The 16,345-nt window shown below is 42.1% G+C and overlaps 2 protein-coding genes across 2 annotated transcripts; one reads left to right on the forward strand and one right to left on the reverse strand.

The window, feature by feature from the left end:
• Window positions 1-169: 169 nt before the first annotated feature.
• Window positions 170-5,636, reverse strand: LOC310877325 (D-aspartate oxidase-like). Its single transcript, XM_083791146.1, has 5 exons — window positions 5,472-5,636; window positions 4,442-4,624; window positions 3,882-3,990; window positions 2,653-2,829; window positions 170-1,322 (listed from the first exon to the last, which is right to left on the reverse strand). The coding sequence occupies exons 2-5, from the start codon at window positions 4,611-4,613 to the stop codon at window positions 764-766; spliced, it is 1,017 nt and encodes a 338-aa protein (XP_083647272.1). The 5' UTR covers window positions 4,614-4,624; window positions 5,472-5,636; the 3' UTR covers window positions 170-763.
• A 252-nt stretch (window positions 5,637-5,888) lies between these two features.
• Window positions 5,889-13,435, forward strand: zbtb24 (zinc finger and BTB domain containing 24). The gene is made up of 8 exons (XM_083791514.1): window positions 5,889-5,924; window positions 6,771-7,717; window positions 9,255-9,422; window positions 9,999-10,082; window positions 11,125-11,208; window positions 11,330-11,411; window positions 11,576-12,221; window positions 12,512-13,435. Exons 2-8 carry the CDS (start codon window positions 6,802-6,804, stop codon window positions 12,746-12,748), a joined length of 2,217 nt encoding a protein of 738 aa, XP_083647640.1. The 5' UTR covers window positions 5,889-5,924; window positions 6,771-6,801; the 3' UTR covers window positions 12,749-13,435.
• Window positions 13,436-16,345: the final 2,910 nt, after the last annotated feature.

A 16,345-nucleotide genomic window follows, 5' to 3' on the forward strand; every position in this document is an offset into this window, starting at 1 on the left:
AAAATCGGCCATGCCTGCTTTTGTATGTCCCAGACATGTGTAATTACTAATACGCCATTTTGCATATATCTTTCTAATTGAAACTGTTGAAACAGAAGTAGAAACACAAGAACAATTTTAACGGATTTAACTGATCAGAATCAGAAAGACTTTATTGTCACACCTTAAAAAATAATTAACAGTAAAAGAGGGGTGAAAGTAATATGCCAGGGCTCATCAGACTTTCAGTTTATTGATATCACTATATACAAAATTATCAACACAATAAACAATAAATAAAAATATGAATAAACACAACTTGGACAACTCCCTGGCATCTCCCTCACTGCTCTTGTTATCTGGCTTGTTCTACAGTAGCAAAATTTGCCATGGCAGAAATGCACTTCACTCCTTGCTTTGTACAGCAGCACTTGTGTACAGTCCCCCTCACATAACAACTGACTAACTTCAGAAGATAGTCTGGTGTGATGGGGTCTGTTGACGGTACAGGCTCATAGCCTTTGTTGGAGTATGGATGGAAGCTTGGTGGTGGGTGGTACAAGATGTACTGTACATCCAGTGATGGACTTTTCAGCAGCAGCAGCCAACCTCTGGTCTGGACACTTTCTGTACACTTTTTTTGAAAACAAATCTTTCTCCTAGTATATAATCATAGTACCTGATGATCATGTACTCCAGCTTGGTGACAAAGGCTATGAAAAGCACTCCATCTTTAAGATTTCAGCAGTAATTTGCCATTACCAGTACCATTTGCTGATTTTGCTCAAAGTCTTGCCTGTGGCAGCATTTCATGAAGACACTGCCTGACCAGCCCCAGTGCATCCAAGGCAGTGCCCCAGGCCAGGGTGACTCCCCAGCCCCCATGACCATAGTTGTGGACCACCGGCACCTTGTGCCCATGCATTGGCACCTCCTCTCTCTCCACCCTTGGGTTCTTCCTGCTTGGCCTTAGACCGACCCACTCATGGAGAATCTTGGCCTTGCTGAGGGATGGCTCCAGTCTGCAGCAGCGCTGCAGGATGCTCTCGGTGTCTTCTTTGGCCACTTCCATCCTCCAATCATCATCCTGTCTTGTGCCGCCAATGGTGACGCTGTGGATCCCAGGGTAGATGTAGGTCTTTCCGTCACCATCTCTGATGAAGTTCTTCAGCCAGGGGGCCTGGACACTGAGGACCTGGCCCCTGACTGAGTACACCTGGGCATCATCAACCAAAGTCTTGGAGCCCAGACCAGAGCAGTTTACAATGATGTCATAGCTTCTGCTTAATTCCTCAAGACTGTTAACTTTCCTCTGTTCAACCTTGCCACCAGCTTTTCTGAACCTAAAGAAAAGACATGAAAGGAGTTTTGTATGTAAATACCTATATAATTCGTACAGATGCAACACACTTTTTTACATAACAAGTAAGACGCGCAAACGCGGGAAGCGAACGCAGCTCGTGTGTGTGTGGTTGTGTGTGTGTGTGTGTGTGTGTGTGTGTGTGTGTGTGTGTGTGTGCTACAGCTGCGCCCTGTGTGTGTGTGTGTGTGTGTGTGCTACAGCTGCGCCCTGTGTGTGTGTGTGTGTGTGTGTGTGTGCTACAGCTGCGCCCTCTGGTGGCGGGCGGGTGGTGTAACAGCGGGACAGACACACAGACACACAGACACACACACACACACACAGACATTCAGCCCTTGCTGTCATAGTAAGTGGCTCACTGCGTTCGCAATTATATTCATATTTTCTATTCGAGATGCTGCTTTAAGACCATTTGCATAGTGAATAATTCATATTAATGCTAATTCAATGCAGACGGTTTAATTATTTTCAAATTAATGACATAGTCCTAAGAGTATTGTGTTATCACAAGTTTATAGGGTTGGCCTGAAATAAACTAACCTTGATAAAAGCAAACTCCAAATGATAGAAACATAATATAACTGCTGCACTTATTCCAATTTATTTGTATTTAAGTTAATTATTGCTCGCATAATGTCTTATTCATTGCATGTCTAAGTCAGACCGGAAGTGCCATTGTTTGGCTAATGCGGAACCCTTTATATGGCCGTCTGGTGTCAGGTAGACGGGAGACATGGTTGCACACCTGTCATTTGACAGTGTGATGCAGAAGTTCAAGTTTATGTGTCGCTGTGTTCATGGCCATGGCATGGGCACTAGCTTCTCATTCCCTTATGCTTGTAGAGCAGCCAGTAAGGTATGTTGAATACTGTTTGCATGTTATTTTGGACTGTATTTTCTTTATTTAATTCATGATTATGTGCTGTATTATGTTTATGCAATGTTATTCTAAGCATCTGTGTATTTTTATGTTGTTTACCAGTTCGACGTTGGTTTTTGTGCTTCAGAATAAATCCACCAGTATGCAGAACAACTGACTCGTTTTTGGACAAGAGCAGAGGGAGTGATACATAATATCTCTTTAAAATATTATTTTAAAGATGAACAATGGACATAGTTCAAATAAAAACAAGTGCATTTGTTAATGTTGTAACCCAGTCAATATGTTGAAAGGATGTCTTATCTCGTGCTACATTTATAAAATGAAATGCATTGTACATTTCAATGTTTACATCATTCACTGTTTACTTTCAGATTTCAGCAGTTTGGCACTCAGCTAATTATTTGAATATGTATTATCTAATGTAGCTTACCTTTTCTCTAGCCAGGGTAAGTAGGAAGTACATTCACATTTTATGGTGGTGAAAGCCTGGCCAAACTTGTGATCTGGAAACCGTTCCAGTTCACGGTCAGACATGAGCCTGAATCCAAACACAAACTCTGCAAAGAAGGGCTTCTTCTGAACAGGAACCTCCTTGAAAATTTGACACCTAGAAACAAAAACACATGATGTCATCAAGTATTATTGTAAGACATATTGTTAAGGTATCAATACACTTCTGTTCATTTAAAAAAAATCTATTATTAAAGTAAATGAAACTGTACTAAATACTAAGTAAATCTATTCCGCGCGTTTGCTGTTATTGGTACTGTCATTTACGACACCATTACTCAATCTCAATCTTGCCAGCCAAGGTTCATAGTATCAGCAGACTCAACCAGTAGTATAAAGCTAATTTGTTTATTTTCCGATTTACCACCAGAAAGTTGCAGTTATTTTTCTAAATTTACTTTGTAAACTATGTTTCTGTATCTTTTTCAATTTGGGAGAGATAAGATACTTAACCCCTAATAAAGCATTACTTTGCTTGCCATTTCATTTGTTCGAGTGAACATTTGATTTGGTCTCCATTTGTTACCTCCAACTGTATAGTATGTTGAGTGGTGCAGCCACTCCAATGCACAGCAATGTGTGTCTGTTAACACACACACACACACACACACACACACACACACACACACACACACACACACACACACACACACACACACACACACACACACACACACACACACACACACACACACACACACAGGCCAGGGAGGAGGGCTTGTACAGTACAGTACAGTACAGTACAGTACAGTACAGTACAGTACAGTACAGTAGAGTACAGTACAGTACAGTACAGTACAGTACAGTACAGTACCACTCAGTTCAGACGGGTCTGATTGTTTTCTATTGAAACTGTAAACTGCTACTACTGTGCTTTGAAATGCTGGTGCTAGCTGTGCTACAGAGTCTCTGGCTGAGACAGTGTACCGAACCCTTCCTTGAGATTAGAATAATCTGTTATGAAATATGGTTAAATTAAACACTATTTGTTCAGCAAAGTACTCTAAATGATTTAAATTAATAGTATATTTACTTTTAATGCACTGACTGTGGATCACTAATGTTTTGTTTTTTAATTGGTTTTGGAATTAAACTCTTCACATCAGTCTCACTCAAGAGATACAGTATATATCACTGCTTAGTGCTTACCCAGAGCTCAGCATTACACCAGCTTCTGGTGACTGTTGGGATTCTGCTATTCTCAACAGGTGATCAAAGGTGTCTTTGAACCAACGTTTCTGTTGTTCCTGAGGAACATCTAGAGTTGAAGGAAATTAGACGAAATTAGATGAATACCAAACAATACTTTCTAATCTCTGATTAGTTCGAGTTGACTGACCCGGACGGTTAGTTCAACCGTCTGGGCACTATAGGCTGCTGAGCCAGCCCGGCGGCGTGCCGCGGGTTCGACTCCCGATCCTGACACCGCGTGTCTTCCCCCCCATCTCTCTCCCCATTTCCTGTCAATCTACTTTCAACCTATCAATAAAGGCAGAAAAAGCCCCAAAAATATATATTAAAATAATAAATAAAGAACTCGATTTGACTGTTTGATAAAATCACGTTTATGAATTAACTTGACCTGACGGTCACATTATCAGGTGTACAAAATTTATGAATCCATTGCAAATTATTTTCACAACTTGATTGTGGAAAGAAAAGGCAATCGATTTATTTTGTGACAGGAATTTACTCCCTCCATACCATACCTGGAAATTCTGCAGCAAACATAATCCCTGCAGCAACATCGCTGGTGGTGTTGGGAGAGAACTTGTCGGCCAGAAGAGTGACAGAGCAGAAAGGCAGAGCTTCAGAAATACAGACGGCAGTAGAAAGCCCCACCACACCTGCTCCCACCACAACAACCTTCACACTTTTCATTTTGGAGCAGACTGCTTCTGAAATACAGAGTACTGTGTTAAATGCTGCTTGATTGCTTGAATACAGTGCGCGAGTAAGAGTAAATTAGTTACTCAATGCAAGTTAATCCATAACTAATGCTGATAAAGTTATGCATAGCATATTTAGATCAAGCTTGTTGAGTGGTGAAACCATAGGGTGCACTGCAGCACTCCAATGCCCAGATATGTGTGTTTCACCACCAAGTGTCACTGTTGTGCAGCCTAACACACACACACACACACACACACACACACACACACACACACACACACACACACACACACTACAGTGTTTTATTTTTATTTTATTGTCATTCTGTGATGTGTTTTGTAAAATTATTGGATAGCTGCCTGCACATTTAGGACTTTACACCTTAACTACCGGTAGCTATGGCATTTCATCTAAGAAACATTTGCCTTTAGTTAATGTTAATTTTATTTGTAACAATTTACAGTAACTCATTGTATAATTGAATGTATACAGTACCCTATAATATAATCATCCTATCCTCTTATAATACAATCTTAATAGTTTGCTCAATGCTCATGCTCAAATTGTTTAGGGAAAATACAGGCCTATACAGTGGTTTATGACATGGTCATCACACTCAAATGTTAAAAGTACACCTGCTCCCGCAATAGCAAATTAGCAATTTAGTTGCGTAATCATCAGTTGTGATTGTGCTCATTTTCTACGTAATAACGTATCCTACCTAAAAAGTGTTATAAAGGAAACTCATAGGCTTTCTTGGGTTTTAAATCCTATAGCAAACCTTGTATTGAACGGTACTTTCCTGTGCTTGTTAAGACCTGCTTTTATATTTCTCTTGCATTGCACGCACCTGTCAACAATCCCCAGGAATTCTCTCACTGACAGCTGGCCTGGACGATCTGGACCGTCACCGCATAGCGCCGTCCCCTACGTCGATAAATTATACCAGAGAAAAAGTTCTTAAAATTACAAATGTATCGCAAAATACGCAAGTTTGCACAAAGACAAATCGACCCCGTTAGTACTCAGTGTTCAAATAATTAACATGAGAGAACGTATCTCAACCAACTTCCAAGTCAAGTGCTTTAATAGTTGATCTATAGTAAAAGCTTCAGAATCACATGCTTGTAGAACGTGCGTTTAGTTTTACAGTCTATGGTTTAGTCCTATCCTGAATATGTGTAGATCAGCTGAAGCTGCAAGCACGTCATAGATGCACGTCCGCGGCCGCCCTGCTTCCATAAACACAGCTCTCGCGACAATCCCGTTCACGTCCTCCATAGTGGATAAAAATAGAAGGTAAGGTCCTATAAGCTCGATATTACAAATTTCAGTCAGTTCAATTTGGGGATATGGTCACACAGAATATTTATATTGTTTCGCATATTTACTGGCGTTTTTCAGTCGCTTTTAATCGTGGCCTACTTCTAGCGAGTTATCTCCGAGCACATACAGCGGGCATTGTTGGACACAATGTAGCTAACAGATTGTTGCTAACTACCCACTGTTACTCGTTACTGTTTGTTTATTTTCCCATCATTACAGAAACGATGAAAAATTGGTTGAAGTTAGTCATGGTCTGAAGTTGTTTCCTGAAATCTTTTCTGCAAACTATGATTTATTGATTAGCCAGGGCAGGAGAAATGTTAAGGAAGTTACAAAACAAACAAAACATTTGCATATTCCCATCAGTAGTAGGCTGCAGGCGGCGTATTCTCCTTCAATTCCTCCTGTACGTGTGCAGTGCAGTACTCTACTAGGTCTAGTCAACCCTAGCCCCTTTCGGGACCCTCAAATGTCAGAAACTTCAGTAGCATTGGGTTCTGCTTGGAGGGCTAAGTCAACCCGTAAATAAATATGTATACAAAATATTTAATCACGGACCCCCATCTGAAAACATTGTGCCAGGGAGTGGGACCCCTATATAAGAGAATTTGTTGTGTAATTTCTTTCCCCAGATCTTTCAAAATATTTGTCTGGCTGATTTTCGAATAATGAAACAAATAAAATAAGGTTAAAGTGATTAAACAGATTTTGATGCCCTCTGCCTGCATGGAACCTCCTCAAGGACTCTTGGGGGTCTCTGGACAAACCCCACTTTGAGAACCAGTGTTTTACAGAATTCTTTCCTTTCCTCCACTCCAGGTGATACTGAAACAAAACGGAACCGTACAACATGACAGAGCCAACTCCAGCCTCTGTTGGTTCACGGATGGCCCTTCGCTCAGAAGCACACAAGGACAGCATCTTGAGCAAATTTGACAGGCTGAGAAAGAGGGACCTGCTGTGTGACATAACGCTGATCGTTGAGGAGGTGCACTTCAAGGCACACAAGGCCCTGCTGGCTGCAAGCAGTGACTACTTCTCCCTCATGTTCACTGCAGAGGACCAGATCAGCCAGTCTACCTACAGGCTTGATGGCATGGCGTCCAGTTACTTTGCTGTGGTGTTGGAGTTCATCTACTGCGCCCAGGTGTCTGTGGAGGAGAGTGCCACTGGGCAGCTCATGGCCATGGCCCGTCTTCTGGAGGTCAGTGACCTTGTCAGGGCCCTGGGTGAGCTCGGCCCCAAAACAACTCCTGCAGAGGTCAGTGCAGAGTTCTCAAATCTGCCAAAGCGTAAGCGAGGACGCCCGAGGAAAAATGTGATTGTGACTGTGACGGAGGAGAGGCACGGTAAAGAAGTAGACGTAGTTCATGATGACGGAGGTGCTCCGATTTCAGAAGACGAGCACATTGAGAATGAAGATGATGGAAGTGTTCCGCATGAGATTTCAGAAGACGAGCATATTGGTGAGAATTCCAGCCTGAACTGTGACGCCGCAGACAAATACCTGACTGAGTCGCTGCATAAAGACTCGGATGACACAGATTATGATCCAAGGGCTGACCGCTCCCGACACAGTAGACGCAAAATCAGGCCACCAATGAAATACAAGGGCTACAGGGTGGACAGTGACTCGGTGGGAAACAGGGAGCCTGGGAAGAGAGGCAGAAGAAGGAAATACCCTGACACGGAGGCACGATGTGAGGACTGTGGGAAAGTGTTCAAAAACCACCTCTTTTTGAAGATACACCAAAGAACTCATACAGGTGAGGTGTTCATATGACCCTCACAGGTCAATTTGGTTCTATTTGTAGAGTCTCTGAATTATTATATACCTATAAGGGTACAATTGGTTACTACTAGCTATTAATAATTTAGCTGCGGACCCCCTGGATCTCCCCTATTGTAATGACCCCTGGGATAGAGGAGTGCTTCCTTACACTGGTCAAGGTTAAGAAGGTAATAATGACACTTTGGCATGTGCTGTGCTATGCTATAGTCAAGAGATTTTAGTGTAATCAGTCTTCAGGACGACTGTCTGTACAACAGTTCAGCACGACTGTCTGTACAGGAGTTCAGTACAGTACAATTACAGTATAGTTCACTGCTCACTTCACACAGGTGTGATTTTTGATATCCACAGTACACTATCATTTTATTGAGGTAATTGAAGAGCACTTATTAAGCTAGCTCTGGTCCATTAGAGCTATGGACCAGAGCTATATTATTAAGCAGAAAGTGTCTGACTGGTATCTGTGCAGTATGAGCTGAAAATTGCATCACATTTTCCAACTGTAATTGCTGGACCAAGAAAGTGACATTCATTTCCTTTCCTTATTTAAATAGCCTTGACTATGGTACTCTAGTACAGCTTTTATTTTTAAATATATATCGGGAACATATCAGGAATTCCATTGTAGGGTTAGAAATTTTATGCATGTGCAAATATACAATTTCAAGACACCCAAAGGCACATACTGTGTGGACAATATTCTATACTCCAATAACAATGTGAGAAAGCCTTAGGGCCGATTCATACTCCTATTTTACCGCTGTTTCGGCACTGTAGTGCCGAAATGATTTCGGCTCGTCAGAAATTTTCAGTAGCACCGAAGAGCCGACTTTAGGACGGTACCCGCCCCCCCCGAACCTCAAATTGTAGGCTCTACAGCGCCGAACCGACTTTTATTCGGCTCTAAAATAGGAGTATGAATCGCCCCTTAGTTTGAGCAAAGTATTTAGTGTAAGTAAATCTTTTGGTTAAAACAAAACTTCCTTTGTTGCTAATTTAAATCTATATTCTTATAGGAATCATTGTTATAGAATGTTTATGTTTGTTTAATAATTGGTGTCTCTCCAGCTCTTTAGTAAACAGAAAATAAACTTTCTGGTGGGTTGCAGATTACCCACTTATCAGCTTCAATATTTGTATAGTGTTCCAGTTCCAATTTTGTCTGATTATTCTTTGTGTCTTTACTTCCTGTTTAACCTTTTTATCCTGTATTGTAATCAGAATATAAATCAAATAAATATATCACTTACTGCACCTTTAACCCAGGCTGCTTCAGGAGAGCTACGTATGCTGTCGCTAATCCTGTACGTCGACAAAATTATACAGTCAACAACTATCACACAACAGATAACATATTTTACTTTTAACTATACCTGTGACAGCTCCAGAGGGCCCAACAATAAACTCTATCATGCCCTCCACACCTTCTTTCCGTGTTGTTCAGACTGACAGCCATACCGATACAACCCACTGTGCCTAACAGTACTTCAAATGTATTTTCCCATCCCAAGGAGAGAAACCTTTCAGGTGCCTTGCTTGTGGGAAGGGGTTCACCCAGAAACATACTCTAGTGGTTCACCAGCGTATGCACACAGGAGAGAAGCCGTTCGTCTGCACTGTCTGCTCCAAAGCCCTCTCCACCAAGCACTCCTTGCTGGAGCATATGAACCTCCATGCAGGTACTACCTCAAGACTAAGTAGTAACTATACTACACTGTATTCATCATGTATCACATCACCTAAACCCCATACTTGACCGGAGTCCCTTTGGAAAGTGACCAGACCTTTCTGTTTCCGCTTTACATTACATTTCTTTCCAGAAAGAAAATGGCAGATCTACTTCAAACTTGTACAGTAGATCGGCTATTTTTCAGCAAATGTTTCCCCCACAGTACGGATGCAGGGGTTTAAGAGGTTAAACCAAATTGAAAACATAGAGAAAATATAAGATCTGCAAGGTCACAATGCATTGCAACTTGTGAGATTGTAAATCAGTAATTGTTGCGAATTTCTGAAAATGTTGAAGGTTTTGTGATTTCTGGAAGGTTATTAGCCTGGGTTCCAGTCTGATTCGCTACGTTCCGTGGATTTGTAATTGTCACTTTGCTAAGATTTTGGTTAAAGGGTGTTATTGCCACTTTCTTTTTTAAATATACTGTATATTTGGATATACCGATGAAATCATAATGACTAAAAAGACAAAGATCCTACTGCATTAAAGGTCTTTGAATGTATTGTCTTATCTTGTCTTTTAGAACAGAAATCCTTCAACTGTGATGAATGTGGAAAGACCTTCACTCAGAAGAGGCAACTTAAAAGTCATTATAGGCTCCATACAGGTAAGAATTACTATATTATTTGTGTTTCGTGTTTCAGCATCCCCCATACAAAATAATTTGTTGAGATCAGTGAGGTAGAACTTGACTGGCGAGTGGCGAATGGCGATACGTCTGCCTTGCATTTGACTTCCCAATTGATTCTAAATAGGAATGTGCAGGTCACTCAGTTTCTTCCTTGCTGAGCTCCACAAACAATTTTGGAGGTTGTCAAAATCAAGAAGCACACAATTGTCCAGAGATTGTCATTGTAGTTAGCTTTTAAGATTTCGATTCGCTGGAACAAAGAGCACTGATTGCAAGCACTAATGAAGGTGTCCAATTGCTATTGACTATAGCGGCCATTTTGCTCTCACGTTGTACTTGCATTTCATGAACTTAATAGAGACACATGGGGACTACAAATTTCACGTCCCCGAATGAGACAGCGGTCCCACTTCTGGTCTGTTTGAACGGTGTACTGCAGCTGTCAATGCAATCCCTATGAGAGATATCATAAAATACCCTTATTTTACTGGTTGATTACTGAGGCTGTAGCGATTTTTTTTGTGTTCTAATAAAGTGTCCCATATGTTTGATTTGTCTTTTTCAATGTCACATACCTGCCATCTAAATATAAAACCCACATATATATATATAAGGCAGTGACGTCGCTTAAAAGCCGTCTCCCCTCTGCTCTGTTAACATTATGGGTAACTCATTCAAGTGGTAAATTAAATGTGAAATACATCCTCTATTGAGAAAACAACAATATATGTTGTCAAAGACACTTCATACATATGGAAACATATTTTTATTCAAATCAATATAGTCTTCAGTTCATTTTGTTACATTTTAGAAGTAGATTACCGGTAACTACAGTTGAATTTCAATGGACTTCTATGGGCTGGCCTGCAGTACACTGTTCTAACGGACCAGAAGTGGGGACGCTGTCTCATTTGGGGGCGTGAAATTTGTAGTTCCCGTGTGTCTCTAATCTATAGCAAAATGGTGAATTGGTTACATCATACTGTAATAGCGTAGGTCTAATCCTCTGTTCTTCAAGGTAAATCTTTGCCTGAATGTGCTCTGTGTCATCATAAGTTTATGGACACAGCCCAGCTGAAAAAGCATCTGAGAACACACACAGGTAAAAATACAAACTAAATTTAAACCAATCTGTGGTTTTCTTGAGTCAGTCCTATATCAGTGCATGATGTTCATGAGTATGCCAGTTAATGTGGCTGATTTTGATGTTGTAATTGTTACAGGTGAGAAGCCTTTTACTTGTGAGACCTGTGGCAAGTCTTTTACAGCAAAGAGCACACTGCAGACTCACATCAGAATTCATAGGTGAGAGATCAATTTATTTATATGGTATGGGTGATGGGCATAAAGACTTAAGCAATGAGTTTACTTTCACAATGCTTTATTTTGGACTGACTTTCTTCCAATACTTCCAATACTGCAACTTAACTCAAATTCAAAGTACATTTAACTCTAATTCTTTGTTAAAGAGGTGAGAAGCCGTATGACTGCAGCATCTGTGAAAAGTCCTTCTCAGACCCCAGCGCGAGAAGACGACACGTTGCCTCCCACTCAGGGAAAAAGCCTTTCACTTGCCCCTTCTGCAGCCTTTCGTTTACTCGCCTGGACAATCTGAAAACCCACACGAAATCGCACAACAAGGAGCGAGTCTCCACAGAGGATGGCCCCACAGAGACGGGAGCAGCCATGGGGAATGAGGAGGTGCGCGGCATCTTGCAGCTCCAGCAGTACCAGCTACCATCCAGCTCAGACCAGGAGATCCAGCTGGTCATGTCAGGAGACGTGGGTAACATGGACTTCGTCCCTGGGCAGGAGCAGCAGATTGGCATAATCACTGCGGAGGGCGAGCCGGCAGATCAAACCCACTCCAGGCTCACCCTTATGACTCAGCCATCTGCACATGTGCAGAACGTGGCTCTCGTCTCCCAGGGAGGAGTGCTAGACCAAACGCGGGCTCAGATCCAGACCATTAGTGTGCTGGAGGGGGAAACGGGCCACGGTGGTCTGCCTGAACAGATGCAGGTCATCACTCTGAGCAAAGAAACCATGGAGCACCTACAAGCACACCATGGCCCCCCACAACCACTGCACATAGCACAGAGGCCACTACAGCAGGTACAGGTGGACACACACACACACTAAATATTCACCATTTACTCTATACAGAGTAAAACTACAATAATACACTGGTGACTGAGTCCTAATGATTAGTTCATTTTAAGTGATTAATGATAAATTAATTTGATTGGAGCAAGTTAACCATTAAATCATATTGTATTTTCCCTTAGATTGTGTTGGTCAAGATAAGTCACTTTTGGTTTTGCTCAATTTATTGATCTTATTTGATTTTTTATTTTGACTTACTAATCTGTTTTTATGAACCATTTTTATCACTGTGTTAACAGATGATGCACCAGCCCATCCAGCAGGTGGCGATCTCCCAGGAGCCATTACAGGGACAGGTGTCCAGAGGTCAGCAGCATGCACAGGCCATTCACATAAATAGCCAGAGCACCCAGCCCATCTCCATCAGCCAGACCAACGAGCAGATCTCCAACCACCACATCCAGGGCCAGACGTTTCAGATCCAGGCAGGCACTGTCTCCTACCTCTACACTGCCAGCCTGCCTCAGGAGAGCTGAGTTAAGGAAGCATAGACAAGATGTCTAACTGGTTGAGGCACCATCTTCTACCTGCACCACCAGCCTGCTTCATGAGATCTGGGTATCGCAAACTGGTTTATAACTTAAGCTCTGACAGTCTCTTGGTTTGCGCCTGGAGTCTAATTTATTTTATTTTTGTCAAAAATAATAGGCCATGTGACGAAGCACAATTTAACTGAATGCCTGAGCCTCAGGAGGACAGATGGGTTCATGGAGGACTCTGGTTTGTGATGACTGATTTGATCTGTTACGGACTGAACCGTGGAATCTACATCCACTGATATTTTATTTTTATACCAATTATACAATTTTTACTGACTGGATCTTACCAAGTGTTCCCTGAAGGGAATTTCCTCTTCCATTGGCCACCCTCCATGCGGAGGTCTGAGGTGAATGTAGGCCTACAGCTTGTCTTCTTCTCCCAGCTGATATTGGTGCCATATAAATGGAACTATCTCATTGCGCTTTTGCTGAATGCATACATGTATTGTGTACTACCACTGCAATGTTTCCCCGTCCCATGTGTTGGGGGAATTAGAATTTGATAGTGTTTCCATTTAAAGAAAATACCATTGAAAATGTATTGTCTTCCAACTCTACTTTAATGAAAGACATGCAAGAGTAGCATTAACATTGTGCATAAACTTGGCCTTTTCAGTAACTACGAACGAGAGAAGATTTGAGTACGGACGGGTCACCGGGTGAGGGAGGGAGGGAGGGTTGGGCGGGAGAAGCAGCACAACTTCTGCTTCTTAATTCTCTCTCCACGCGGACCCGAACGGACGCACTTATAGTTTGAAGAAGTTGAGAGAGAGAGAGAGAGAGAGAGAGAGAGATGAACGGGGAGAGGAGAACCGTCCGGTGTCGTGGTTGTCGGTGGTCGGTGTGATATGAGCAGCGATGTGGCAGCATGGTGCTTTGTTTTTTATTGCCATGGTCACCCTCTCTCTCTCTCCCTCTCCCTCTCCCTCTCCCTCTCTCTCTCTCTCGTTATCAGCCGGGTCCTTCTTGTCTTCTTATCATGATGATGATGATCAGGCTCTCACAGAACGACAGCCTAAATAAATAAATAAAAAGTCTTCTAAATCCTGACAGTTTTCTGAAAAACCTGTTTCTATATCAGTGGTGCTGATGTCAAGGACCTCCGAAAATATATGTAATTTGCCACCGGTCGTCACCCCCCCCCCCCCCCCCCCCCGTCTGAAAATATGTTGTTCCAGGTTTTAGTTAAAAACGTTTGCTGTGAAAGAATATATATTCTAAAGATTTTCGCCACATTTTTAAGATTTTCTCCAATAATATAGCAGACCTACAAGCTCGTAGCTTGTAGCTCTATTTTTCAATATCTAAAGTTTAACAAAATGCTTAAAACACCATCACCAGACAGAGGCATGATTGATTGATTGATGAAATGTTTATTAACAGTTTGCATAATTACAGTACATTTTCAAGCACAACTCAATACAAAGACTTAACTGTGAGTGGACGACTTCATAAAGCATTACACTTGTTTACAAGAGGGTCCATCTTGTTCAATTCATCAAAAACATTTAGAGACGTACAAATAGACACTTTCTATAAAGCCAAAGAACAGAACAGGAATTCATCATAAAGGAGGGGGGAAAAAAAGGGAAAAGAAACATAGTGAGCCACCACTATCTTTATTGTCAACAAGAACAAAATTATCCCTGCAGTGCAGGCTCAGATAAACGGGGGAGAGAGAGAGTGTGATATGGGTCCGCGGGGATGCTAAATATTTACGATTTATAGCCTATATCCTCTGTTCAAAAGTGTCTCTCTCTCAAAGTGAGCGTCCATTGGCTTCTTTATCAGTCATGATGATGAAGATAATAGACTACAATCTGTGTATTCTCTGTGTCTCCGTGTCGAGGACAGGTCGGTGTGATCAACGGGGGTTCAGATTAAACATCATGCTGCTTCAGAACTACACATGCATTCAAACCGCTGCTGCCGTTGCTGATAAGAGATCAGGAGAGAATCATCCATCCGACCCCTCGGGGTAGGAGGCCGCTATACCCGGGCCAAGTGCTCTATAGCTCGGCCAGGCCCGCCCGGCATCGCTCCGCTCCCCATAGCATTATGGAAATCAATCAAGGAGGATGAGCGTGAGAATAGAACGCTGTCGGTCTATTGTCTCTTGACAAGCCATGAAGGGCCGCACAACGGATAAGTCAGATGATATCCGTAGTATACCTAGTAGAAGTGTGCCGATTCAAACCCGACATACGACATGCGGTGGTCAAATCACCAACACCTAGACTAGGTGTGTCCCAGCGGTCTTTCTTTACTGTGACACTTTGCTTTCCACACTTACATCAAATAGCACAAAAAAGCTTCGTAGTAGTATCCAGCAGTTAGCTCAGTGTGATGAGAGGCTGTCCTTGGGAGCCACAGGTCCAGGGTTCAAATCCCACATTAGTCATAACTGTGACACTTTGCTTTGCACACTGATTTCCAGAAGGACAACTTTAAAGCAGCCCAGAAATTCACCATGTTTGTGTGCCTCAGTGGCCCAACGGATAAGTCAGATGATATCCGTAGTATACCTAGTAGAAGTGTGCCGGTTCAAACCCGACATACGACATGCAGTGTTCAAATCACCAACACCTAGACTAGGCGTGTCCCAGCGGTCTTTCTTTACTGTGACACTTTGCAGCCCAGAAATTCACCATGTTTGTGTGCCTGCTGAAATAGCTCAGTTGGAAGAGCATTAGACTGAAGATCTAAACGTCCCTAGTTCAATCCTGGGTTTCTGCAGTTGAAATGAGTTACAGAAAACTGTATATAGTTTTGGAAGACTTACTATAATATGTTGTTTTTCATGATTTTGAAGGATAAAAAAAAAGACATACTATAGTTCATGGGTTTGGAAGACATACATGTGTACTTCATGATTTGGAGGATCAAAAAATATCAGCCACAATCCAACTCCAAACTCTAACTCACAGGCAAAGGAAGACTGTTGTTGCAGATAGCAATAGGTAACTGAGTTAGGGTGCTATCGTCATTGTCTGGAGATTGAAGGTTCAAACCCCACTCAACTATTTACTGTGAAGTTTTCCTTTCCACACTAACATCAAGTGGCCTGGAAATTCCAGCTGAACTGTGTGCCGCTAAGTGGCCCAGCGGATAAATCACAAGTTATCTGTAAAGTACCTTGTAGAATTGTGCAAGTTCAAACCCAACACACTCAGTAGGAAGGTGCCTGTTTTTGACGTGCCAATCATTCTGATTGACAGATTCCTTGGCCAATCAGATCGGTCTGCCTTCAGCCAATCATAGGGCTCCTTACATTGTCTCCTCCAATCAAATGGCCGCAGACCCGGACCACTTCCTTGTTTATAACTGGATGAAATACTCTGACCTGTTTTAGATTTATAGTTATTCTTCAACTTCATTTTCTTCATTTTCACAGTTTTTGACGTTTTATTAATATAATTGATCATTCTAGATCACTGCTAGATCTGTAACAATCTTCTCTTATGGGGTTAGGGTTAGGGTTAGGGTTAGGGTTAGGGTTCAGGTTCAGGTTCAGGTTCAGGTTCAGGTTCAGGT

This window comes from Protomyctophum parallelum, assembly GCF_964188405.1.
Source record: "Protomyctophum parallelum genome assembly, chromosome: 20".
Lineage (NCBI taxonomy): Eukaryota > Metazoa > Chordata > Actinopteri > Myctophiformes > Myctophidae > Protomyctophum > Protomyctophum parallelum.